Source organism: Rhineura floridana, chromosome 14 (genome assembly GCF_030035675.1).
Source record: "Rhineura floridana isolate rRhiFlo1 chromosome 14, rRhiFlo1.hap2, whole genome shotgun sequence".
NCBI classification, from domain to species: domain Eukaryota; kingdom Metazoa; phylum Chordata; class Lepidosauria; order Squamata; family Rhineuridae; genus Rhineura; species Rhineura floridana.
Window position 1 is genome coordinate 13,360,591 of NC_084493.1, and position 26,923 is coordinate 13,387,513.

General features: G+C 42.6%; 1 protein-coding gene across 1 annotated transcript in view; it reads right to left on the bottom strand.

The window, feature by feature from the left end:
* Window positions 1-15,820: 15,820 nt before the first annotated feature.
* HOMER2 (homer scaffold protein 2) overlaps window positions 15,821-26,923 on the bottom strand; it is an 83,962-nt gene continuing 72,859 nt past the window's right edge. Inside the window, exons 7-9 of the mRNA XM_061595726.1 lie at window positions 25,203-25,313; window positions 17,736-17,816; window positions 15,821-16,115 (exon numbers count right to left, since the gene is read on the bottom strand). Of these exons, the coding sequence (XP_061451710.1) occupies window positions 15,927-16,115; window positions 17,736-17,816; window positions 25,203-25,313 (381 nt within the window). The 3' untranslated portion in view covers window positions 15,821-15,926. The remainder of the gene's footprint in view (window positions 16,116-17,735; window positions 17,817-25,202; window positions 25,314-26,923) is intronic.

The window sequence follows — 26,923 nt, forward strand, 5'->3', positions numbered from 1 at the left end:
CACCATCATTGTGACTGGGCAACAGTAGATCTGTTTCTTGATCCAAGCCAGTTTTTCGGAATGCTCTGAGTTAGGCCCCATCCGCACTATACATTTAAAGGAGCATTATAACACTGTAACAGTCATGGCTTCCCCCAAAGAACCCTGGGAACTGTAGTTTGTAATGAGTGCTGAGAATGGTTAGGAGCCCCCCTAGTTCCACACAAGCTACAATTCCCAGAGTTCCCTTGGAAAGAGGGATTGCTTTTTAATCCACTCTGGAAACATTTAAATAATTTTTTAAATGCTGCTTTTCAGCTAAAGACTCTCCGAGCGGCTTGCAGCTCACTTTAAAAAAAAAAAACTGTTCCTGCCCTCAGACTTAAAAGGGCATGATGTAAAAGGAAAATGGACTGGGAGGGAGGAGGAAATGTGCAAACACCATCTTCGTTACAAGGGCTTCTAATAACTAGCTGGGGTGGAAAACGTGCCCAAATTTGCTAGTGTCTCACTGTGCCACTGGTGTGCCCCCGTCTCCTTTCTCTGTCCTCCTCTGGGGCATCCTAAAGTAAAGGCTGCTGCTGGGTGACTGCTGCTGGGTGACAGCATCTCCAGGTAGGGCTGGGAGAGACTCCTGGCTAAAACACTAGAGAGCTGCTGCCAGTCAGCGTAAACAGTACTGAGCTAGATGGACCAATGGTGTGACTCGATAGAAGGCAGCTTCTGGTGTCCCTGTGAAGGAGGAAGCCTGCTTCTCAGCCAGAGTTGATCAAAGACTTTCCCAGAGCAGTGAAAAGAGCCACCGGAGTTTGGCTGCCACAGTTGCATGTGCAATTTGAGGGGCAAAATTCAGCCGCTTGTTTACAATGGACACAGCAGGGAGACGGCCTTGGTTTTTGGTTGGGCTTTATTGTTCCCATGCTTGTTAGGTTTGACGGCAGCAGAGGTGTAGGCTTATGGTGTGTGTCTTTGTCCCTTTGAAATGTACGATGGCCTGCCTTTAGATTAAAGCTGTTTTTGAACATCTGATATTAGGCAGAGCTAATGGGAAGCAGCAATGCCACCGGAGGGGGGAAAAGGCAATAACAAAAAGCATCGGTAAAGCTGGCCGTTGAACTCCAGCTCAGTGTTCCAAAATATTGTGAGCTTCAACCACAGGCAGAGAAGTGGACTCTGCAATCAAATCGTGTGATGCATCCCCTATAAAGTGCCAGAGAGTCCAGGTTTGTGGCTGTCTCCTCACCCTGAACTAAAAACGTGCTATAGCTATCCAGCTTACATGTGTATATGTAATAATGTATCCGGAACATAAGAAAGGGTAAAGAAGTCTTTTTCCTTTCCTTCCTCCTTAGGGCAGGGAACCTTTGGCTCTTCAGGTGTTGCTGAACTACAGCTCCCGTCCACCCCAGCAAGACCATGGTCAGGCCAGGGCTGTTGCAGTTCAGCAACATCTGGAGGGCCACAGGTTCTCCATACCTGCTGTAGAGTACTGGGAGGGAAATGTGACCACACAGCAGGGGTGTACTTGTACAGGGTCTTGGGGAGGTGTCTTAGACCCCTTACTTTTTTGGGACCAGGATTCCAGCAGGGTCCCTATGTCTCCAGCATCCTACAAGCCAATCAGTATGAAAGGGAAGTGTGTTGGCCGCTAAGAACCTTCTAACATGCTTCCTTGTCCTTTCCTGCTGATTGAAGCCAATCAGAGCGAAAGGAGGTAAGGCAGCCACTGAGAAGACTCTTTTCAGTGAGAAGACTGAGACTCACTGAGAAGACTCTTCTCAGTAGCTAACACACTCCCCTTCCAGGCTGATTGGCTTCTGGGAACGTCTGTTGTGGGAGAAGGCACACGGGAAGGACTGAGGAGTGTGGAGATGATGATGGAGGAGAAGCAAGTGAAGAGCCATGACATGACTATCGGGAAGGGACCCTGCACTTCTGGATTTGCCACTATGCTGCTGCACAGCTATAATAATCTCTTTCTCCAGGATACTTAGGATTGTATTCAGCTAAGTCCTATGTAGAGTAGACCCATTAAATTGATAAACTTAGGTTCATTCATTTCAATGGGTCTACAGTGGGTCTATTCAACTAAGTCTAAGTAGACTTAGCTGAATATATAGTATATTATCTCTTACTATATACTTAGAGGCTTTGTAGGCTAAGGAGTCTCACAAGTACTTCTGAGGCAGTTTTTATTTTGTTTTGTTTAAAAAGAAACTTTAATCGTCAGACTTATGCAGTGCTGAGTTCTTTGTTTTTTTTAAAGACTGCTGAGTCCCCTGAACACATAGAGGATAAGAGCCACTCCCTTAGTTTTCGGTGGACCTGTTTTACTTCCAAACTGATAAGCGCACAGCCACATGAGTTCACTGAAGGCCAATTGATACCAAGTTCCTTTCCAGAAGCACAAATTTTCTTAGGCATAGTGGTTTGCTGAAAACTGCCTCTTACTCAGTCCACGGGGTGAGGTGAGATTGGAACCAACCAAGAAATTCCTAACTCTTGGCCATTAACTGATTCAAGCTCACCTTTTAATTTTTTAAAAAAAAACAACAAATGCAGATACAGAACTCCTGCTCGTGTCGGCTTCCCATTCGCTTCATTCATAGAACTGCCACCTCCACTGAAGTGAGTGGGAGAAGGTCTCATGAAGGAAAACAACAGCTAGACCAGGGGTTAGGAAGCCTGACGCTTGGGAGCTGGATGTGGCCCTTCAGGCCTCTATCTGGCCCTTGGGACTCTCCCAAAGTCTTTCCCTCTCCCGCCAGGCTTCCTTTTCCCAAACACATCCCTCACCCAGCCCTGCCCCTTCAGAATTTTTGCCTGGCTGGAATGTGCCCATGAACTCCCATCATGCTTCTTGCATGGCTGAATGGAGGATAATTTCCTGTCTCCTTGGCCAGACACCAGGAGCAGGCCCTCACAGCCAGCTCTAAGACGGAACTGTTTCCTGGCGACAGAGATGGAAGTTCTGTAGACTGCAGCAACTCCTCCCTCCCTTTCCTGCAGCCTGTGCTGGTGTTGCACCGAGTACCCAGGTGGGCAAAGCTGGGTCAGATCAATTCCTCCCAGCTCACCCACTCAGGTCTCGGTAACGCACACCGAATCGGCACCTTCATCCGTGATCAAATCATGGATGAATGTGGTCTTATTATTTACTGATCTGGCATTAACAACACAACACAGGCCAGTGGGCACAGCAGATGAGCAACGAGGAACCCATCCATGAGAGAAGTGGCAGCAAGGAACAAGGTGTAGATAGCCTTGCCCTCAGCTTCTATGGTTATTCACCACCTCCCCATGGCTATACTTCCTTCTGCCCGTGATCACCAATCACTTTAATAGTCATGGCTTTCCTCAAGGGATGAGGATTATGATTACATTTACTGCCCGCCCTTCACCAGTAAGGATGGAAAGATCTGTCCGTTTCAGTCCTCTCAGTTTCTCATTTTTCCAATGTTAAATTCAGTTCTCTACATTTCTGCAGCAATCTGTGAATATTTTTTTTTAAATCCTCATGAAAATTCTCCACCATTTTAGTGTGAATTTCTCCAAGTAAACACATTTCTGTAGGCAGTTTTGACAAAGGTACACATTTTTGCAAGCCATTTCTTATCATTTTGTGCCTTTTTGCATGCTGTTTTCACTCAGGTATTCATTTGTAGGCACACTTCCCCCTAACATATGCATTTTTGTAACTGCATCCCAAAATTCTAATAAATGCGAATTTCGAAGGATGGCTGGGTTTCGGTTCTCATACTGTTTCAGAAATTGCGAATTTGATAAATTCTGCTGGGAATGCAAACAATCGAAATTCTCACCCATCCCTATTCATCAGTAGGTTCCAGGGAGCGTGACAGAAAATCAAAATACAGTATTAACACAATTAAAACACATTACATTCACAGGAAAAGGGTGGATCCTCAAAACATCATGGGAACTGTTGGTGCTGATAAAGGGTGCTGACCTCACAGAGCTACCATTCCCAGCACACTTAACAAGCTACACTTCCCAGGATTCTCCCTAACTGTTAAAGTGGGATAAGAGCGCTTTAAATTGATGGTTTGAATGTGTGACCTAGGCTTGCAAATGCAGCAAGGATGGGGAACCTGTGGCTCTCCAGACTCCAGTTCCCAGCAGCCTCAGCCAGGATGGCTAAGGGCCAGGGATGATTGGAGTTGTAGTTCAGCAACCTCTGGAGGGTCACAGATCCCCCCCCCCAGGCATATGGGATTGCAACTTTTGCCACATCTGTCTACAGATCACTCCAATAAACTAAGCCTGTTGATCAGTTAAAATATCTTGTCTGCCCCTTACCTGGTTAATTGGTTACATGTAAATATTTGCATACTGTCAAAAACCTTTTTGAGAACTTAACACATTTCCACATTTTTGACATCTGTTCTCACTTCCAAACCTACCCCCAGCCCTAAAAGAGTAGCATATCAGGATGAATACAGCCTCAAAGACATATAAACACAAGTCCACTTGAAATGCAAAGTGAGGGCTTGTGGGTAACTTTCCAAAAATGTGCGTACCCATGTCAATGAAGCCCCATAACACCATGAATACACCTCGCTAATGGTGCATTTTTATTTTTTACTTTATTGCAGTTGTACCCTGTGACGCCTTTCCCTGGCTCTCCCTGTCAGGTTCCTACCTGCTCGTGGTTACTGCCTGTCTGTAGGCACCACCAGGGACTCCACCAGTCTGGACTGTCCTTTCTTATGGTTTCTCTCCCCGCTCTAGCACAAATCTCAACAGATCCCCCTGCTAGGCAGCACCACCAGTCACGACCTATAACCAGTATTCCCAGAGACTCGGCCTGAGTCTCCCTCAATTAGGTTACCTCTGTGACTGTGTGCTTAAGCTGTCCTAATCCCTTTGATTTACTCAGACTGCTTGTGGTGTTATTCTACCCTTCCCCGCTGCCACCATTTGTTATCCTTCAGCCTTGGTATTTACCTTACCCTCCCTTCTGGTCTGTGAAACCCCAGCCAAGGATCAGGCCTTTGGTAAACCAAAAGTATTTATTGAATAACAAAGATAACAAGATTTCTTTAAAAGGCACTTAAGCATATGGTTACATCTATTCCTGAGGTACTGGTCTTAATATTAATCCGAACTCCACCCTCTCCTCACATCCACCAACTCTCCACACAATCTCCTCTCAAAACCCACCAAAACAACCCTCTCAAGTCCACCAACGTCCACCAGCGTCCACTTCACATCCACCCAGATTTACCTGACATTCTTCCTTTTATACTGTCAGCCATTTTAAACATCCAGCCAATCATCCAGCATTCTACTGCCCATTCACTCCCCCTCCTCTTTCACTCCACTTACCATGTATCTTCTAAACAAACAGCACTTACCCTATTTACACTAATACAGGATCATCACATACCCCACCAAGGAGCTCAAGATGTGGCATATGTGGATCTCCTCCCTCTCCATTTTATCCTCACAACAACCCTGTGAGGTAGGTTAGGCTGAGAGACTGTGACTGTGACATTTTAACTATTATACCACACTATCTCTCTTACACCATACTGGTGTGTTTGAGAGCACAACTGTATAAATGGTGTTATTTTCTGCCTGGATTTCTGTGTCATATTTAAAAGTAAAGGGTTTTGTCAAACTTACCCAAGATGTCCTTATTTTTGAGTGGGTGATTTGGTACACTATAATTAGGAGCCCATTTCAGAAATGTTCCTGTAGGCCACCATCACCGAGGCCTATAGTACCCATAGCAACAGCGGTTGCCTGGGTTCCTCCAACGAAACTACCCGGCTCTTAACAGTTAGTCCTCCCTGTCTGACGTTGCTGTTTACATTCCCCCTCAGACTCTTCCTGGCCTGAAGACAGCAACACTATGGCTTTAGCAGGGAGAGAACATTTGGCAACAGATGACGTGAAATCGCTCTTTTCCTCCGTCCCTCTTGGCGCCTGTGAGAGTTAAGTGTGAGCAACGCCGTAGCATTCCATGCTCGCACTTTGGGATGCTCATACGGCAACTTCTCAGAAAGCAGAATGTGGCAGGGATGGAGTCAAGCAGAAAGGAAACAAGTGTGATCCAATGAGGGCATGCTAGCAATGTGCTTGTGGCTTTGAAATGTGGATTTGTCCCTTTCTCATAACCAGGACCCAGACAGGAATGGAAGGATCTGTCCATTTTAGTTATCTCTCATTTTTCCAGTCTTATATTTAGTTCTTCACATTTCTGCATTTTTTTAATCCTCTTGAAAATTCAGTGTGAATGTCTCTTAATAGATTTGTGTATGTAGTTTTAACTAATGTACACATTTTTCCAACCAATTTTCCCTGACAAAATGCAATTTTTGTATGTTTTTGCTAAGATGTGCACACGTTCCCCTCATGGGTGCGTTTCTGTTAAGCGTTCTTTGGTTTCTGCAGTACAGTTCTGCAACCAGACACATGTGAATTTGGAAGGATGGCTGTGTTTCAGTTCTCATGTTGCTGTAGAAAGTGGAAATTTGATGGATTCACCTTTAAATGCAAACTGAATCATATTTATTCCCCATTCCTAGACCCAGCAAGAGCATTTTTTTTAAATGGCAGAGGCTCAGTAGTTTTGCACACAGAAGGTCCCAGATTCAATCCCTGGCATTGCTAGTTAAAATTATCTTGTGTAACTAGCCTGGCAAGAGACAGCTGCCTGGAGAGTTGTTGCCAATCAATGAAGACAATAGTGAGCTAGACACATCCAATTTAAATGATGCAGGCCCATTTAAATGAATTGACCTCATTGGAAATTGGGCTAACATTGAGTTTAACCCAAAGTTGCCTTATTCTGTAAGGCACTGGTCAATCTTGCCCAGCATTGTCTACTCTGACTGGCAGCAGCTTTCCAGGCAAGTGTTTCAACAATAACTATGCTGAATCTGTAATATGAAAAATAATCATGATCTATATTATGGTGGTTGAAATGGGGGAAAATATAAATGTCTGCAAAACTCTTCCTCTTAGAGCTCCTGTTTACTCCTACCTAGCAGCAGGCAGCTTAGGAATGTAGCAAGCTGCTTTATACCGGCTCAGACCATTTTGCTTAGTATTGTCTACACTGACTGGCAGCAGGGTTTCAGGGTTTCAGGCAGTTTTTCCCAGCACTGCTTGGAGATGCCAGGACGGACCCTGGGTCCTTCTGCATGCAAAGCAGATGCTCTGTCACTGAGCCAAGGCTGTTCCCATGAGAGTTACCTTATTTGATCAGACGAAAAGTTTCATTGTGCCCAGTACTGAGGATTCCCCTTTCTACTCTGCATGCATATACAACTGCAAAAGTAGTTGCAAGCTGCATTAGGGCAGCCACCAGCAGTTCAAAATTCACTATTAAAAACAATTAAACCGTAGCTGCATCTGTTTATTGCAAACAGCACCCAATTAAGGAGCCCTGTATATATTCAAGTTCAAGTTGGGCTTTTATTTTGAAAGGGGAGGGGGACTCTCCCAAATATAACACAAAGTAACAAAAAATATGATTGAGAAAACTGGAAGTTTATTAAATCAGGAGAGAACTAAGACACAAGTTTGGTGTTGTTGTTTATATATATATATATACATATATATTACATAAATGACTAATACAATAAAATCAGATAAAAATCACAAAAGTTTCATAAAAGAAAAAAATCAAGTTTTGATTTTTCAAATATATAAAAGCCCATCATTTACTGCTACTAAAAGAGATTCCACATATCAATGTATAATTAATAGTCAGTGACATGGAGGAGAGGGGAAACATACTTGTTCACAGGAGACAAGTAACGAGGTAAAAGCCAATCTCACACCAATTAACCTGCAATAATTTCTCTAGGTTGATTAACTCTAATTTTATACCTGGATAAAAACATACAGTTTAATCACTGCAGTGTTTCTCCACACTCTTATAATCAGTTAATTCATCATTCACTAAACCTTACTTAGAATGGCAAGAACATGTTGCAAATTACTAAAGGCTCTTCTCATTTTAAAAACATTTGGTATAGCAATATCTGAATACTTTGATATTTGTTAACTACAAGGGAAAGATACATTTTAATTTTTTTAAATGCTCTGTACATCAACATTCAATTTCAGAATGCATCATCAGTAGGAGTACACCAAGTTCTAAATGCTGATTTGTTTTCTCCCAGCATTATTAACTAAATTCTCCCCCTCCTCACCCGCTGGAGACAAGTGTACCAATTTGAAAACAATTGTGCAAGACTTAGGATATCAACTTGTAGGTAACTTCCCCTTTTTTGGACAACCTCTCTTCTTAGTTGGCATATGGCTAAAATAAAATTATTGCTAACCAGTTTTAGAAAACAGAAAGTGCAAGTTAAGTCCCTCTAGTGCCTAGATTGATTGTGCAAACCACTTTAACTCACACTGTGTTTACTAAACACCAAGGGTATCGACCAACATGCCATTAGGCATGCTCAAAACAAATCAAAATCAGGAAGCTAAAACATGCCTAACTCTGCACTGGATCATGGCTATGACTTCAAAACGAAAAATACGTCTGAGAAATTGTGCTTAGGATCAGTCTCACTTCTCAATCCTTTTATGAACCTTCATGGTTCAGAGGCCATATTCCTACCATACAATTATTCCACTTTAAACAGTCATGGCTTCCCCCAAAGAATCCTGGGAAATCTAGTTTGTTAAAGGGTGCTGAGCGTTGTTAGGAGAACCCTATTCTCCTCACAGAGCTACAGTTTAAAGAGAGTGGTTTCACAATCTATCCCTCTTCCCAGGGAACTCTGGGAACTGTAGCTCCATAAGGGGTCTCCTAACAACTCACAACACCCTTTACAAGCTACACTTCCTAGGATTCTTTGCGGAAGCCACAACTGTTTAAAGTGGAATAAATGTATGGTGTGAATGTGGCCTCACGATAAGAATGTATCCAGTGCTTGATCATCCAGTGCTTGTCGCTACAGGAATGGATCCAAAGCTTGCTACGTGGAACATATGCAGCTCATCAAGGACAACCCTCGCCAGTAGTCCTCCAAGCAAAGGGCTTTTTGAGTTACGCCAAGATAAATTGACCTTCTGTGTTTGTGATGGCAGCCAATTCTCCCTACATTGCCCCCAAATGACTCAACGTCTGGGGCACTGTCAGAAACTGAAGATGGTGGCTGTGAGCGTCCAAGGTCAACCCCCTTCGGGCCCACCATCACAGGAGATGGGACCACTCAGCAATGGCACTGGCCCAATCTGCATGCAAGACAAGTGCTCTAGTTCCGTGGTATTAAGTCCACTCCAGCCACACTGGGGAAAATCCATTCAATTATGTCACACACCTGATACAATCTTGTTATCAGTGGCTTCCAACTGCTGCAAAAGGCCAGCTGGTCCAATCTATGCAGTGCATTGTACATTGCAGATGCCAAGGTCTTGCCTCTGGTGGTAGTAGCAAAGTATGAACTGTGACCTTAGCAGTGCCCTTAGGTTTAAACCCAGCTAAACAAGGTTTTCCTCCATCTACAGTATGCAGATAGTAATACTGATCTGTCTCCCAGAGTTGCTGCAAGTATTACTCTGATAAGATTATGTGCAGCACATTGAACACCTCAGGAAGAGCTATAGAAATGCTAAGAATTATCTGGCACATCGCCGTATGTCCATCCAGCTATTCTGGTTCTTTCAGTAACATTACAGATCCCAACACTGCAGATGGCTACATTTTTCACATGATTATTGCGATCTGAAGTTGCCGTTGTGCACCAATTTCCCATAAGAGATATTTTTAACCTCTTAAGAGAGACTTGCTTGTGTGTATAAAGATTTCCACCAAGTGGTGAGGCTGTCATCCTGTGAATGGGTGACTGACAGATCCCAGAAATGCATCTTTTGCCCAGGCACAGCTATTTACACAAAGCAGCCCTCAGGCTAAGATCCCAAGCACACTTTTGTGAAAGCACCACCAAATCAATGGGGAATTGCATCCAAGGAAGTGGGAGAATCTACACATGCAGATGAATTACATGGTACAGAGGTCTTGGGACAGGACCTTTTTAAAATGGCAGCTGGAGCTTGCACCCCCAGTTTCATCTTTGAAGTTCTCTCCCAGCCTTCCAATATACAATGAAAACATAGCTTTTTTGCCAGGCACGCTAGTTTTCCATGTTTATGAAGCTGTTGGAGTTAAAAAAAACAGCAAAAATGCACTGCCCCTCCCACTTGGAGTCTGAAATGTTAAGGTCTCAAGACCTCAGTACTATGTGTTTTATCTGCTTATGCAGAGTGGCTCAATGTCCTTAAGAGCAGGGGTGTAAGTAGCCACAAAGTAATACAAAAAACCAATCCAGTAGCTAAGCCAGTTAATAAACAGTTTACAAATGTATGCATATAAACATGTTTTTGATATATAGGCACCTTGATGTTTTCCAAGTAATTTTCGTACCTCCTTGCTTGATCACAGTAAAATGTCACACTGGTTAGACACTCTACAAATTCCTCAGTTATCTATGAAAATATTTAACTGAGCAGGATCAACACTTCTTCCTCTACACTACGGTCTACTACGAAGGCCCTCCTCCAGGTTCCGACTCATAGGGAAGCCCGGAGAGTGGTGACAAGATCTAGGGCCTTCTCAGTGGTGGCCCCCGAACTATGGAATGGTCTCCCCGAGGAGGTGCGCCTGGCATCGACACTATCATCTTTTCGGCGCCAGGTTAAAACCTTTCTCTTCTCTGAGGCATTTTAATTCCTGTTAATTCTAAATTATTATATTTTGATTTTAGACTGTAGTTTTTTGTACAGTTTTGAATTGTGATATACTGTATTGTGTTATTTTTATTGTATTTTTAATGTTCACCGCCCAGAGAGCTGTTGCTAGTCGGGCGGTATATAAGCTTAATTAAATAAAATAAAATAAATAAATAAGAGAACATACATAGATATTTATGGCATGTTTGCAGTGTTGTTTAACAGATGCCTTGTTGTACCTTTTTTCATTCAAGGTATCTTATTACTACTGAATACCACATACAATGTTTAAGACAACCTCACAATTAAGTTCCTTCAAATTACTGGACCCCACCCCCCACCTGGTCTGATAATGGTGTTTTTGATTGCCAGATCATTAAATGGTAAATGCATGGCTAACCAGGGTTTGATCCCAGAGGAGAGAGCTGTCATGAGTTCCATCTTCCTGACCAGGTGCCAGACATGGCAGTCTTATAATTTAGAGGGCTTGCTCTTGAGGATAAAGTAGACAGAACAGAATGGGGATTTTGTTGGTGTCCTGTCCAGCCCGCTACCTAACAGTCTTCCCACCTGAGTGGTCTTAGGTATGATGCTGAAGACTCCCAGACTGGTGGCACTGGGCGACTTCAATATTCACACCAAGACTGTCAAGGAGAGGCTCAGGAACTTCATGGTCTCTGCATGCCACCTTGAGCTCCTTGGAGGAAAGGTGGGATAGAAATGAAATAAATACTGATAACATAATAAATAATGCTATAAAGCAACACATGAAACTATCAGTAAAAACAGATCCACCATCTGTTGTAATCCAGCGCCATATGGAGGGCCAGAAGTCCTCCATCCCTGTTGTATGAGCTTTCCAGTTACAGAGCACGACCAGTGAGGAAAAATACAAGTGTAAAGCTCTTCCATCGCCTTGCCTGGAGAGGTGTCTGGCCTGAGATGTCTCACAGGGCTTGGGGTGGTCCACATTGATGCCAGCAGTGAGTATGCTTCGACCTCTTTCTCTTTGCTGCTCACTGCCTTTTATCTGGACTTCATGCTGTTGGACAGAGATAGGCGGGCCCTTGGCTCAGCCGTGCCAACGCTGTGGGGAACGCATGAAGTAATGCTATGGATGAAAGCAGCTCTCGGTGTTTTTATTCTAGCCTGCCTTTGGTTAATACACCCTGCTTGGAAAAAGTTTGTTGCTGGTTTTAAATGGATGGTTTTGAAATTGCAATTTTGTTCAGTTTGTCAGCTAGTGGTTATGATGTTTTCTGATGCCTTTTAAATTCATGCTGCCAACCACTTTGTGCAGGCAACGCACCTCGGTTAGTAACTCATTCAATTAATAAATAAAGCCGCAGAGGCATGATGTGCAAAATCCTCTGAGAGGCTCAACATTTGCGTGCATTCTTTTGCCATTTATTTTTATCATGGGCAAACATTTTACCACACCTTAGGAGATTGCTTTAGCAGCCAGATTCAGCGTATTGGGCATGGTAACGTAAAAGGCAACTTTAGACAAGATCAGACTTTTTTAATCTAGCTCAGTATTGACCGACTGAGGCCACCATCCTCACTATACATTTGAAGCACTATTATACCATTTTAAACCATTATGGCTTCCCCCAAAGAATCCTGGGAATGGTAGTTAAGGGTGCTGAGAGTTGTTAAGAGACCCCTATTCCCCCTCACAGTCCTACAATTCCCAGAGTTGTCTTAACAATCAATCCCTCTTCCCAGGGAACTCTGGGAACTGTAGCTCTGTGAGGGGGACCCGGCCTATGCTGGGGGGTAAAGAAAGGCCAGGGAAGGAACTGGCAATCCCACCCCATATATACGGTCTGCCTAGTAAACGTCGCAAGACGTCACCCTAAGAGTCGGAAACGACTCGCACTACAAGTGCAGCGACACCTTTACCTTTTTTAACAACTCTCAGCACCCTTTACAAACAACCGTTCTCAGGATTCTTTGGAGGAAAACATGACTGTTAAAGTGATATCACAGTGCTTTAAATGTATGGTGCAGATGTATCCTAACTGTGACTGACAGTATTTCTCCAGGGCAATGGCAGCTGGTGGCTCCATGTCAGTGGGGCAGTAGAATCCACTCCAAGTTTTAGTCCAAAGCCCAGGATCTTTAACAGAGACAGGTCCTTCCCATAACCTGCTACCTGATCCTTTTTAGTGGAAATGCCAGGGATTTAACTTGGGGCCTTCTCATGTAAAGGCTGTGCTCTTCTACTGAGCTATGGTTATTTAAACACCTGTTGATCATGACTGCTCCAGTTCATAGCCGCCCCAAAAGGAGGGGAAAATATTTGGAATTATACTGAAATCTTCCAATAGCTGTTCAGACAGGTCCACATTCTGGGAAGACTAAAGTAGCCAACTTAGCAGTCAAAACAGCAAACCTGTGGTCTCTCCTGGCCAGCTTACCAAAACACAAGACCAGTGCAGCAGATGGGAAACTAAGGAAGAGGCTGGGGTGTAAAAACACAAGCCTTTAAAACGATTTTTTTTTAAAAAAAAAGAAATTACAACAACGCAGCCTTGATGTTATTTATAGCGGCTGTAGGTTTTCTACAAGCCTCCTGCTTTCAGTTTTAAAATGTCAAGGAATTTGCTACTGACGTATAACCGCCTCCATGTTTTAATTGCAGGAGAAAAGCACATGGCTCAGAAGACCATGATGCTCAGCCTATCACAGCTAAGTCGCCTGACTGGAAAGAGAAGGTGTGACACCCTCCACCTCCACACACATACCCCAAAAACCCCCTGGCACTAGGAAAGTGCACTATGGGGAGACTCAAACAGCAAAAGATTGGATTTGAGGCACGGGTGTGTGTGTGTGAATGAATGTTTGGTTCCAAGAAGTTCTGAGAGAAAGATGAACTAGAGAGGTTTAGGGGTCAGCCAGTAATGTTGTTCTCAAGAGCTGACGGATGCAAATTAAGGAAGGCTATGAGTGCAGCCCCATGTTAAGCTGGTTATATCAAATCTGTTTTGTGAACCTTCCTTGCCTATGCAGGTCGTGGCTAATTGCGCCTCTCTTCTCTTCTAACTCTTCTCTCAGACTCCTCTCTCTGGACCACACACTGTTCTAATCCTCTTTCCTACGTCTCTCTGGGTCCTGCTGTCTTCACAGGCCCATGCCTACTTCTCTAGGCCCATCTACCAACCTCAGCTCTCTAGAATGAGAACATCAGAAGAGCTCTATTGGATCAGGCCAATGGCCCATCTAGTATAGCAGCCTGTTCACAGTGGCCAACCAGATGGGGAGCCCGCAAGCAGGACCTGAGTGCAAGAGGACTCTCCCCTCCTGCAGTTTTCAGCAACTGGTATGTATGTATGTATTATTAGATTTCTATCCCGCCCTTTCTCCCAGTAGGAGCCCAGGGCAGTATGCAGAAGTATACTGTCTCCAACAGTGAAGGTAGAACATAGACATCAGGGTCAGCAGCCACTGATAGCCTTATCCTCCAAGAATTTGTCTAATTCTCTTGTAAAGCCATCCAAGAATCCGTGCAGCTCAGACAACAGCAGCCAGACACTCTTCTCCCTCCCTCTCAGTTCTGTGACATTAGACAGCAACTCATGCTATCATTGTGAGGCTCCATCACCATTATACAGTACCATGCTGCTCTGCAATTCAGAGCAGAGCTAACCGTTTTGACAGTGGATAAGGGAAAACAGAAGCTTTCAGCAGCTAAGGAGCTGTTGCAAACTTCCTCGACAAACTCATCAAAGCTTCCGCTAAACTAGCTGCCCCTGCAAGAATGAAAACTGACATTTAAACAGTTGTTTTCATCCTTTGCATATTATGAGATAAGAGAGTCACAGGCCACCTGCAGTCCACCAAACGTTGGGCTATCAACACTTCACTAAAAAGGTGGCTTTTTATTAAGAATAAAGAATGCATTGTACACCCTTGGACTGGCACGCACAAAAAGGAAGAGAACTGTGAATAAAAGCAGTGAATCCCCTCCTGCAGTTTTAAAATGTAGTTAGAAGCAGCAGCAGCTTAATGCACAAGACAGAAAAATGGAAAGGGATGTAGCTCAATGATAAGCAGGGCACATACTTTGCACGCTTGAGCCTTCACACCTCTGCATAGCAGGCAGAAGAGGTGAGTTAGGGGACACAGCAGTACTAACCATTATCACTGGTGTGACTGAAACTCCATCTGCACTATACATTTAAAGCTTTAAACCGTCATGGTGTCCCCCAAAGAATCCTGGGAACTGTGGTTCATTAAGGGTGCCGAATGTTGTTCGGAGACCCCTATTCCCCTCCCAGAGCTACAATTCCCAAAGTGGTTTAGCAGTCAGTTCCTTACACCCTTTGTAAGGCCAACTATTGACAGCCTTTGCTCTGGGAGTGAACTGACCATGGATCCTGGGAAGAGTGCCCATTTCCCTGTCATTCTGATGGCTATTATGTAACATACACTTTAAAAAAAAAACCTCAAAGGTGAGGAAATCTTCAACTACCTTTGGATAGTGTGCATCCATTGTATCTGAAGTGCAAAGCACCAGACCCAAACACATTGCAATTTCTACACTGGTCTTTAAGTGCACCTTGTTGAACATGGCAAATTCTGTATGAAAAGGCCTCACAGGTATTATTTATAAACAAACAAAACACCGTTGAATTCTTTAAATGAGACTTCACAATTTGTTCCTAAGGCATCTACTAATTTGTTCTGGGCACCTACTGACAGAGTGTCTCTCTACTTGCCAACGGCTGGTCCCATCTTCATTCCCCCCCCCAAGCCTGTTGACACATTGCAAGCATCTTGTCTTATTTTCTGCTCCACAAGGGAGGGGGAGGAATAAAACTGCATGGGGCTTGATAATCAAGATTAGGGAAAGACTTGCTTCCTGTTTCTATGGTTGCAGCAGCCCTTAAAATAGAGATTTCCCTCCCACAACTAACTGCATATTCATTTTAAAGGTAGGTCTAGCTCCATTTTCCTGAGGCAAGATCCTTCCCCCACCTGTTCACAAACCCTCAAAGGCCAGAAGCAGCAAAACAATATTTTAAAAGAAGAAGAAAGGGAACAGCAGTTTTTGGAAAGGAGGGGAAAAAAAAGAAATCTTTTAACTTCTATGTACAAATCACATTGCAAACAAGAATACTCTAGTTGCTTTTTTTTTGTGAAACAGACATTTAGGATTAAAATGCACACCCAGCAAATGTTAGTTTACAAAATAAAATAATAAAATAGAATGTTGCTATTCCCTAATTGTCAACTCCCAGTTTAGATAGTCCTTGCCGGAAGTCATGTAATTCATCGATTTTTCCATCTAGTACATCTAAAAAAGTCTGCAACTCAGTCTTAAGGTTGTTTTGTCTGTGTTTGCTTTCTTCAACCTCTGTCCTTAGAGCTCTGACTTTGTCCTCCAGGTCTTTATTCCTTTTCTCAGCAGCCTTAAAAAGAAAGTTGCAGAAAAGTCTTAACAATGGCATGTACAAGAGCAAACGTCCTACCCCTATCTCTGCATCTCTATTTAAAGTCTCCAGCACACCTGCAAGCAAACTCAGGCGCGCGTGAGGGAAGGGGGAGAAGCTATTATTTTAATCTGACTACTGAACAGAAGGATGTAGGTTTAAGGGAAAGAGGCGCTTAGCATTGAATAAGGTCACTTTGGGCAGTGTTGTACATTTGGCTAGAATTTATATGCCCTACTTGGTATACATTACTGTCACTGCTAGTGTTTCAGAATTTGTTCTAAACATTATCTGAATTGGTTTATCTCCTGTTCCCCCACCCTCAAATACAGCGTGACAAAATAGTGTCTTGGAAACAATAGTTTTATTTTGGAACTGTTTTTTTTTTAAAAAAAAACCCCAAAATAAGAGAAATTCTGGAAACTTATTGGCTGAACGTGCATTAAGACAGCAAGGGAAAAAAATAAATCTTGAAGCTCTCCAGCAATGGATTTGATGGCATCAAAGGAAACCTGCCCTTAAAATGCATTGCCCTGTAGGGCAGATTCCCATACTACATTTCCCCACCCAATTCATGATGCACATGTAGAGATAAAAGATTCACGTGTGAAGCCACTCCTGCATTGCAAAACAAGGTGCGTCTTCTACAGGCTTGAACATCCAAGACAGAAGTTGGAATCATCCCTGGTTATAGCTCGTTCTAGCTAATTCAGTGGAGTGCCAACAGCACTGGGGAGCAACCAAGGCTTCAGCACAGGGAACCTCTCCCCACCAGAATATTTCAGGCCCCTCCCTAAATGTACTGCTGTCATTATTTTGTGGAGATAAGAAAACAAATGTGGAAGTAGTATTCCACCCAATTGCACCCTAATATAATGAAATAACTTTAAGCATGTGTTTATATCTGGTTGTTCTGCAATTATTCCCCAACTCTGTAGGCCAATGACTTATTTGAGTCCTCAGACCCCAAGGTGACTTTTAGAGACATGTGCTCAGAGAGTCCCCCTTTCCCCTCCTATACCTGTGCTAACTTCAGAACATTTGCTCTGTAACAGGCCTCAAAACCATTAAAATCTTGGGAATTCCCTCCCCTTACATATTCGACAGGTCTGTTCTTTTCGACGCTACTGAAGACCTTCCTCTTTCAACAAGCAGGCACCTTATCTCAGTTTGCATCAGTATTGTAATTGTTCTTAAGATGTTTTAAAATATGTGTTTAGCGTTTTATCACTTATTGTTTGCTGCCCTGGGCTGCTCTTGGGATGGTGCGATATCAATTTAACAATAAATAAAAATAAATAAATTCTTCTGTAGCTGCCCGGAGTAGACAGGGTGCCTTTAAAGCTTTCCTTCCGTGTTATCATTATACCAGTGGGAGTAACTTGCTGAGAAACAAAAATGAGTAGATAAGAGGTGTGAAAAATGAGGGAAATGGATTTTCCTGCACCTTCCTATCTCTACCTAAGTTATCATCATCCAGGATGAACTATACACTTTTGCCTTTCTCCAACATAAACATTCTGGTTATAGGCCTTAAGCCAACTATAATATTTCTTTAAAAACCGAAAACATATACTAAATATCAGTAGCCACTCATACCTGCAATTTCTGAGATACTGTTTCGCATTCTGTCATCAGCTCTGGTATGATTTCACCCTGTTTCCGAAGATCCTCTATTTCCTACAGGAAGTAACATAGGAATATAGAACTTATATTATTTCAACCAGGCATAACTTTTAAAACAACAGCAGCAGCAGCTGCCACACACAAAGTCCAACATTCAGAAATATGCATTTAAAAACAGTGACTTAAAACTGTGGTCATGTGAGATTAGCATTTTGGGGCATGGGGGAGGACGGAAAGAAGCTTGCACTGCCAAAGGAAATGAATAGTTAATATTGGAAAGTTCAATGTTTTGAAGTCACACCAACTCATTTTCAATTTTATCACAACCTTGGCATTATCTAACTCCAAAAAAATCAATGCTATTTTGTACTTTGTTAAATCATCAACACACACACACACAAATGCATGTTACACAAGAGGGGAATTGAGGTAATATATTGAGGTAATAATAGAAAAGAAAGACAGTAAGTGATTAAGCGACAAAGACTTTTGACTCAAATAAGAAGAGTGATTCATGCTTGGATGGACATTCTAGACAAAACCCTAAATAACAAGCAAAATGAGACTGTTCTGTGTGGTGTCTGTTATGTGCCTTCAATTCGATTACAATTTATGGCGACTCTATGAATCAGCGACCTCCAATAGCATCTGTTATAAACCACTCTGTTCAGGTCTGTGGCTTCCTTTGTGGAACCAATCCATCTCTTGTTTGGCCTTCCTCTTTTTCTATTCCCTTCTGTTTTTCCCAGCATTATTGTGTTTTCTAGTGAATCATGTCTTCTCATTATGTGTCCAAAGTAAGATAACCTCAGTTTCATCATTTTAGCTTCTAGTGATAGCTCTGGTTTAATTTTTTCTAGCACCCAATTATTTGTCTTTTTCACAGTCCATGGTATCCGCAAAACTCTCCTTCAATACCACATTCCAAATGAGTGGACTCTTCTCTTATACACTTTCTTTACTGTCCAGCTTTCACTTCTGTACATAGAGATCGGGAATACCATGGTCTGAATAATCCTGACTTTAGTGTTCAGTGATACATCTTTGCATTTGAGGACCTTTTTTAGTTCTCTCATAGCTGCCCTCCCCAGTCCTAGCCTTCTTCTGATTTCTTGACTATTGTCTCCATTTTGGTTAATGACTGCCAAAGTATTGATAATTGTTGACAAGTTCAATGTCCTCGTTGTCAACTTTAAAGTTACGTAAACCTTCTGTTGTCATTACTTTGGTCTTCTTGATGTTCAGCTGTAGTCCTGCCTTTGTGCTTTCCTCTAACTTTCATCAGCATTTGTTTCAAATCATTAATAGTTTCTTCTAGTAATATGGTATTGTCTGCATATCTTAAATTATTGATATTTCTCCCTTCAATTTTCACACCTCCTTCATCTTGATCCAAATCTGCTTTCTGTATGATATGTTCTGCATATCACACTCTTCCCGATGGGGAACCAATCGGTTTCTCCATATTCTGTCCTTACAGTATCCTATAAGTTGCACATCAGAACAATCAGTTGCTGTGGCACCCCCATTTCTTTTAAAGCATTCCATAGTTTTTCATGATCAACACAATCAAAGGCTTTGCTGTAATCTATAAAACACAGGGTGATTTTCTTCTTAAATTCTTTGGTCCGTTCGTATGTTTGAAATATGATCTCTGGTACCTGTTCCCTTTCTAAATCCAGCTTGGACATCTGGCATTTTTTGCTCCATATATGGTAAGAGCCTTTATTTATTTATTTATTTGTTTATTTATTTATTTATTTATTATCCAGCTTGGACATCTGGCATTTCTTGCTCCATATATGGTAAGAGCCTTTGTTGTAGAATCTTGAGCATTACTTTACTTGCATGGGATATTAAGGCAGTAGTTTGATATTAAAGCAGTAGGATGGACTTGTTCCAGAGACCCCGGTTTGCCTCAATAAATTATCAAAACTAACCAAGTGGACAAGGCCAACCATCTATTTGGCAAGGACAAACCTCCCATGGTGTAGGCAACATGCATCCTACTGCTGTGTTTTAAGATCTCTGAGCTGAGGGGCAGTGCAATTATATTTTTAAATATTTGTACCTGTCTTGCTGCTCTGTCAATTCTCTCCAGGCCTTCCAGTGTTCCCCTAAGTATGAGGCTTTCAAAGGGGCTCCTTTCATGGTGTTTTACATGTGAGCAGAGTTCATCCTGGGCTTTTCTTGCTAAGCCAAGAATTGTCTCTGTCTGGGTTTTTTTGTGCTAATCAGAGGCAATGTACGAGCACTCAGCCTGAAAGCAAGCTGGGGAAACCCTCCACAGCAAGTGAAAGCCAAGCCTGTAATATTCATGAGTCCATTTTCTGACTGAGTGGGAGTCTTGAAAGTTACAAAATACAGCTCATTACGAATGCTATTATCCATGGAAAGGGCTGGTGGAGGGAATCATGACATTTTTCTTCGAGGAACGTTGCTGAAAGATGTTTTGAAAGTGTGCATCAAAATCCATCTCCTTGAGCTATTTCCATGTGCTTGAGGCTCTTTTAACAAGCCTGGCTGTTAAGAGCATTAGCGATATCAGCCCTGAAAAGAACTTTGGCAACACATGTTGTTTGCATCAGCTCAAGTCAACAAGGAACATTAAGGACAAATCCAATCCTCTTTCTACACATACTCACTTCCTTCTCCAGCCATAGGAATCAAAAAGCTGCCTCCTAATGTCCAAGAAGTATAAGCCCAATTCAGATGCCTTGGTCAAATCTTGGCTTATTTTGGCCATCACACTCAGGCTTTGGGTCACATGCTCCCTCAACACCATCCCCAGTTTGCAGTTACTACAGTTTACTGTAGTATTTAAATCAGGTAAATTATGTTTTGGACAAACTATAGCTTGCTTCTAAATTGGAACTGGAAATCTAATTTAAGCTATGGTTTCCAATTCTGGGTTTGGGATAAACTGGTTTGCAACTTGCCCGATTTGTATGTCACAGCTAAAGTGTGGAAGAGTAGAGAAGCATGTGTTTAATTCCAAAGTCTGTTCACGCATGCAAATAATGGTTTGGTGATGATAACATAGAATTAGAATGTAGATTCCAAAACTATGTTCCATTTCTCTCTGCCTAGGCCCCATCGTCATCTTCATTTCTTATCCCTATTCAATGAGTATATTCATGCAACAACAACAAGTTTTTCATTGTGTTGTCACCATTATTCTCAGATGTCAATCTTTCTCCTATCTACAACTACTGAAAACAGGAAGATGTGGGTGGGAGAACAGGAAGGAATGAGATCTGAGGCCTCCCTAGCAAATTTGTCAGATAGCTGTTTACTATGTGTCAGGAACCAGGAGTGAGATGACTCTTTTTCAGGTGATGGAGTTGAAGGGGAAGGGGCATGCAGGGCTAGCCCCAGACATCCTACTATCAGATGAGCCTGTGCGGCCAATGCCCTTCCAGCCTGAAGATGTGGCACTGCTGTGCTTAGTGTTGCAGACAACCCTGCAAGACCAGAAGCTGCCCAGCTCCATCACAGGAGATAACTGGAGAGGGCTGGATCCCTTTAGTTAAAGCAGCCCCTTCTAGCATGAGCAAGGCTAATCATTAGGATGCAGCTGCTATTACTATATAGGACTCAAGAGTCTCAGTTTGTTTCTTGCTCAAGCAGCATCAGTTCTCTGTGTTCCTAGAGCACAGCATGAGCTCTGAATACAGCCTGAGCTGAGCCCTGCCTTGCCCTGTGTCCAGCCTAAACATCATCGTGCCCTGCATCCAGCCTGGTGGGCCTCACCTTACCACAGAGCAGGGCAATATATTTTCTTTTTTCATTTGTATTGAGCAGATGGAGTTGACACCAAGTAGCTCAAGGCAAAAGCACAAAAGATCTCAAGAGATCTGTATGAATTGTTTACAAGACTGGGTTGCTGAGCTGTTGTGCTTGGTTAAAACACACCTGAATAGGGTTATCAACTCTATATTCATACTACAGTGCTATCAACACAAACCACAGGATTGTAGTCTCTGCCATCTTACATACCGGGATGGCTTCAGATGTAACACTTAATCACAGTTTAGTGCACAGCCCTTGGGCTCGTGCACTTCCCCCTCCTCTCTCTTTCTCCAGCAGAGTCTCATGGAAGGAACTGGAAGCATCAGCTTCTGTTTTAAACTGCCTGCAGTTTTGCCATTTCCTCAAAACTGGGACACACGGTGGTTAGTTTAAACGAAAGATAGCTCACATTGTGCCCTCCAGATGTTGTTGGATTAAAACTACCATCAACCCAGCCAGCACGGCCAATGATCAGGGATGACAGGAGTTGTAAACCAGCAAAAGAAGAGGTGAGTGCAGGCTAATGCATGTAATGCCAAACTGTGGTTTAGCAGCATCATGTCCTGTGTTCCCCATAATATTTTAAGATTGGAAGTAGGAACCCAACTAACTGAAACCAAGATATGGGTAATGAGGATTAACTTATGGTTAAAACTTAACTTTAATCCAGTAGGAATTGCGCCAGATATTTTGATTGATAATTATCAATCTCCCTGGGCGAAATTAATTACAGATAAATTGTCTCAGATAGGCTTCTCTCTTCACCTTATCAAGTTTATGGGATATGAAGCAGCATCAGCCGGTATACGACAGCGTTTGATAGACATAGACCATCAACAGCAATTACTTTTAATAAAAAAAACAAAGACATAATCCTAAATTCTTCAAGCCAATGTCATACTTGTTGACTTTAGAAACACCTAAATATCGAAAAGCCTTTTCTAAGATACGATTAGATGTATTGACTTCAGCAGTTATGGATGGTCGACTACTTAAAATACCTTATAAAGAACGTGTATGTCTTTGCGGCGAAGATGCAGTGGAGAACAATGTACACATACTTCTCCACTGCCCTCTCTACAAGATTTTAAGACAACAAATTATTACTCCTTTGTTAGCAATCATTCCTTATAAATCTGGATCTGATCAGATGGAATATCTCCTTGGGGATACGTCCTCTAAAATAACGAACCAAGTAGCAAAATTTAGTGTAGCCATACAAAACTTACGATCTGATATCATAAAAACCTTTCTCACTGAAAACGAAAAATCATAATCTGATATATTGGTTGATATTTAGTGTTAAATATGGTGATTCCTTAATAAATAATAGAGCTCCACATAATAGGTTATAGTTAATCCTTGGATGTTATGTTATGTTATGTTATTTAATGATTAATAAACAAGAAGACCTCTCCAAACTGAGTGAATGGGCAGAAAAATGGCAAATGCAATTCAATATAAACAAGTGTAAAATTATGCATATTGGAGCAAAAAATCTTAATTTCACATATACGCTCATGGGGTCTGAACTGGCGGTGACCGACCAGGAGAGAGACCTCGGGGTTGTAGTGGACAGCACGATGAAAATGTTGACCCAGTGTGCGGCAGCTGTGAAAAAGGCAAATTCCATGCTAGCGATAATTAGGAAAGGTATTGAAAATGAAACAGCCAATATCATAATGCCGTTGTATAAATCTATGGTGCGGCCGCATTTGGAATACTGTGTACAGTTCTGGTCGCCTCATCTCAAAAAGGATATTATAGAGTTGGAAAAGGTTCAGAAGAGGGCAACCAGAATGATCAAGGGGATGGAGCGACTCCCTTACGAGGAAAGGTTGCAGCATTTGGGGCTTTTTAGTTTAGAGAAAAGGCGGGTCAGAGGAGACATGATAGAAGTGTATAAAATTATGCATGGCATTGAGAAAGTGGATAGAGAAAAGTTCTTTTCCCTCTCTCATAATACTAGAACTCGTGGACATTCAAAGAAGCTGAATGTTGGAAGATTCAGGACAGACAAAAGGAAGTACTTCTTTACTCAGCGCATAGTTAAACTATGGAATTTGCTCCCACAAGATGCAGTAATGGCCACCAGCTTGGATGGCTTTAAAAGAAGATTAGACAAATTCATGGAGGACAGGGCTATCAATGGCTACTAGCTGTGATGGCTGTGCTCTGCCACCCTACTCAGAGGCAGCATGCTTCTGAAAACCAGTTGCTGGAAGCCTCAGGAGGGGAGAGTGTTCTTGCACTCAGGTCCTGCTTGCGGGCTTCCCCCGGGCACCTGGTTGGCCACTGTGAGAACAGGATGCTGGACTAGATGGGCCACTGGCCTGATCCAGCAGGCTCTTCTTATGTTCTTAAATTAATAAATGGTTATTAATATAGTTACTTAAGGTTTAACTTTGATTTTATAGAAACCAATTAACAAATCAAAGTCTTTTAATGTTTTATACCTTTTTAATAATTAATGTTCAAATTTAAAACTGTGTATTAACTAAAATGCCATATAGCATATTGCTACATGTATGTTTTATTTTACTATGTTTTAAGCTGACCTATTGGTCGAATAAAGAATGAATGAATGAAAAGCATTATGTCCAAACCATGTGTGACAGAAGCAGCTCTCAGGTAACTCAGGAACAGTTCATCATTTTTCTCAAGGAGCCCCAGGAACTTGAGAATACTGATATAACCCCTCAATCTCTCTTCCAGGATTATTTTAGAGGAAGCCATAATATTTAAACTAGTCTAGGTCTGTCAGATAGACTCACTTTTAGCTTCCTAACAAGGAAACCTTCCCATGTAGCTACTACTGATATTATACCCATCTTGGGGCATATCTCTACATAAATGCAACACATCTTTCTCACACCCTTCCCAAATGACAAATTCACAGGATTCTTTAGAGGAAGCCTGCAGTGCATAACTTTGTCAATGGTGGGGAACCTCTGGCCCGGGGCCAAAATATGGCCCTCCAGGCCTCTCTAGTTGGCCCTCGGAATGCTCCCCAGCCCGCACACTTCACTGGCCCTGCTTCACACCCCAATGCCTCTTGCTTGTCTGAAAGGAGGACAGAGATGGACGTGTGAGTGCGTGTAGAAACTAGGCTACTGTACGAAGGCAACATTTAAATCCATTGCTCCACCCACTTTTACCTCTGGCCCCACCCACCACTGGCATGTGGCCCTCGGAGGGTTGTCCAGAAGGGAATGAGGCCCTCGGGCTGAAAATGGTCCCCCCCCGCTTTAGATTCTTAGGAACAGCACCAGCCATCACTTCTGCAGAGCCCTGTGGTCTTATTCAGCCCTTTTAGCTGCCCCAGGGTGATTCAGTCTGCCCACTTAGGAAACAAGAACCATTTTACCCAACGTAAAACAGTTAAAAAAAAAAAAACTTGTGTTACTGCATAAAAAAAAAAAGAAGGCCCCCAAAGGTACAGAGCACAAAAGCCTCATCTTTGCTAACAAGCAATGCCATATTCAGGAGAATCAGTCCAATTGTGTGTCCAAAAGCTATAGGCTTCGCAAGCTCCTCAAGTAATCCTTCTTAGTGTTTTACAAGTACTCAGGGAAGGGATCCCCAAAGATGCGGTAGCTGTTCTTCCATAGCTTTAAGCAATTCTCTTAACCGTTCTGTTTTACATACCAGCTCTTTGTCTTGAAGCTCCGTTTCCAGTTCCTGGAGACGCCTGCTCAGCTGCATGTTTCGCTCTCTCTCCTTATTTATTTCATTGCATTGCTCTTCCAATTCGTCAATCTTAAAGGAGTAAAAAAGAGCCTGTCTAAGTTCCCATTTTAAAACAGAGTAAACAGTCATGCCTTAGTTAAAAAAATAACAACTGAAAACCTTGCATGAAGGTAAGGAGAAGGCAAGGAGAACAGCTGACCATAACGTTGAATGGGATGGGGAAGGTCTAGAGCAAACGCCACCCTATGACTTGCTGGGGATTCGCACACAAAAACTGCAACCCCCAACTTGGGGACTCTGGACTGGCTCTGGATACTGCCTTGGCGCAGCCCTCATCTCTGCTTTGTTGGGAAGTCTCTTTAGGAGCCTGGTGAGAACAAGACACCCCGGTAGTGTTGTTTGCTCACTTAAACCGTTGGCTACACTGTCCCCAACAGGAAAAGGAGCTGTACCCAGAATTCCCTATATTGGGAAGGAGTGGCAGGGCACATGCTCTGTCAAACTATTGGGTGAGATTCAATAGTCCCACCTTCTCCCAGGTAAGGCACGGAGCAGAACGGACCCTGAATCTGGATTAGGAAGGAAACACACTCACACACGAGCTTTGATCAAAGGTTTCATCTAACCAAAAAGCCTCTCTCAGTCCAACCGAGAGACACAGCTGTGGTCAGGCGAACAGTTTACTTGAGAAAAGTACCATTCATTTATAGGTCTTTTGGAAACATCAGAAAAGGGTAAACAAATACAGGATAGCGTCATAAACCCAAAAGCTGTAAACAGATATTAACGCATGAGTGACAGAAGTGGTTTTATCCTTCATGTCTTTCTGTCCTTTTCATGGCTCTTATACTGTTCACATACCAAGGGAACAGAACAGGGTCTTCATGAACCATTTGAGAGTTGTTGATTGATAAAACATGTTTACCTCTGCTCAGGGCCGTACATCACATTCTCACCCTTGCCCTATACACAATGAATAGTTCTAATAGTTATCTAAAACCCAGTACTTTTACACAAGCCTGGAGGCTACAGGAAGACACATATTATAATTTTACAATAAAAGAGAGAGGCATAACAGCAAAGACAAAATGATTCAGCTTCGAGTGAATAAATTCTAAGGCACCCATAGGTTTTCTGCTCAACACAACCACATGGAGGCAACTTCTATACCGGTTTGAGAAGATCCTTTTCCCTTTTGGGTTCTTTGCAATTCACTGAGAACTGGAGGTCCTCATGTAAGAAGAGAAGGGGCCTTTGTGTTGGCCATCCAGAGAAAGGAACGTTGCTAGAGGAGAGTGGGGCCGAGCAGTTATCATGGCAGTGACCTAATCTGTTGAATCATGTCTTGGATCATTCAGCTATACCTGATGCAGATGTTCAGCAGAACTGTCCGTTGTATCTCTACCTTGGGTCACTGCTCCATGTTTGATTGTTCCCAATCAGGCTGAGTGGATAATTCTTACTCCTAAAGCCCTGGAAGTAATCATTTTTGAATGCAAGACTGAAGTATTCCTTTAGTTCTATTCAGGGGAGAAAAAACCTGTGCCTTAGAAGTTTTGGAAACATTGGCCATTTTCAGATAGTCATATGTGGTCTTAATAAGCTGAGATATGAACATGTCTATTGCCCATGCGGTCCCTTCACCATCAAGCCAGGAGGTTTTCCATTAACTATAGTTT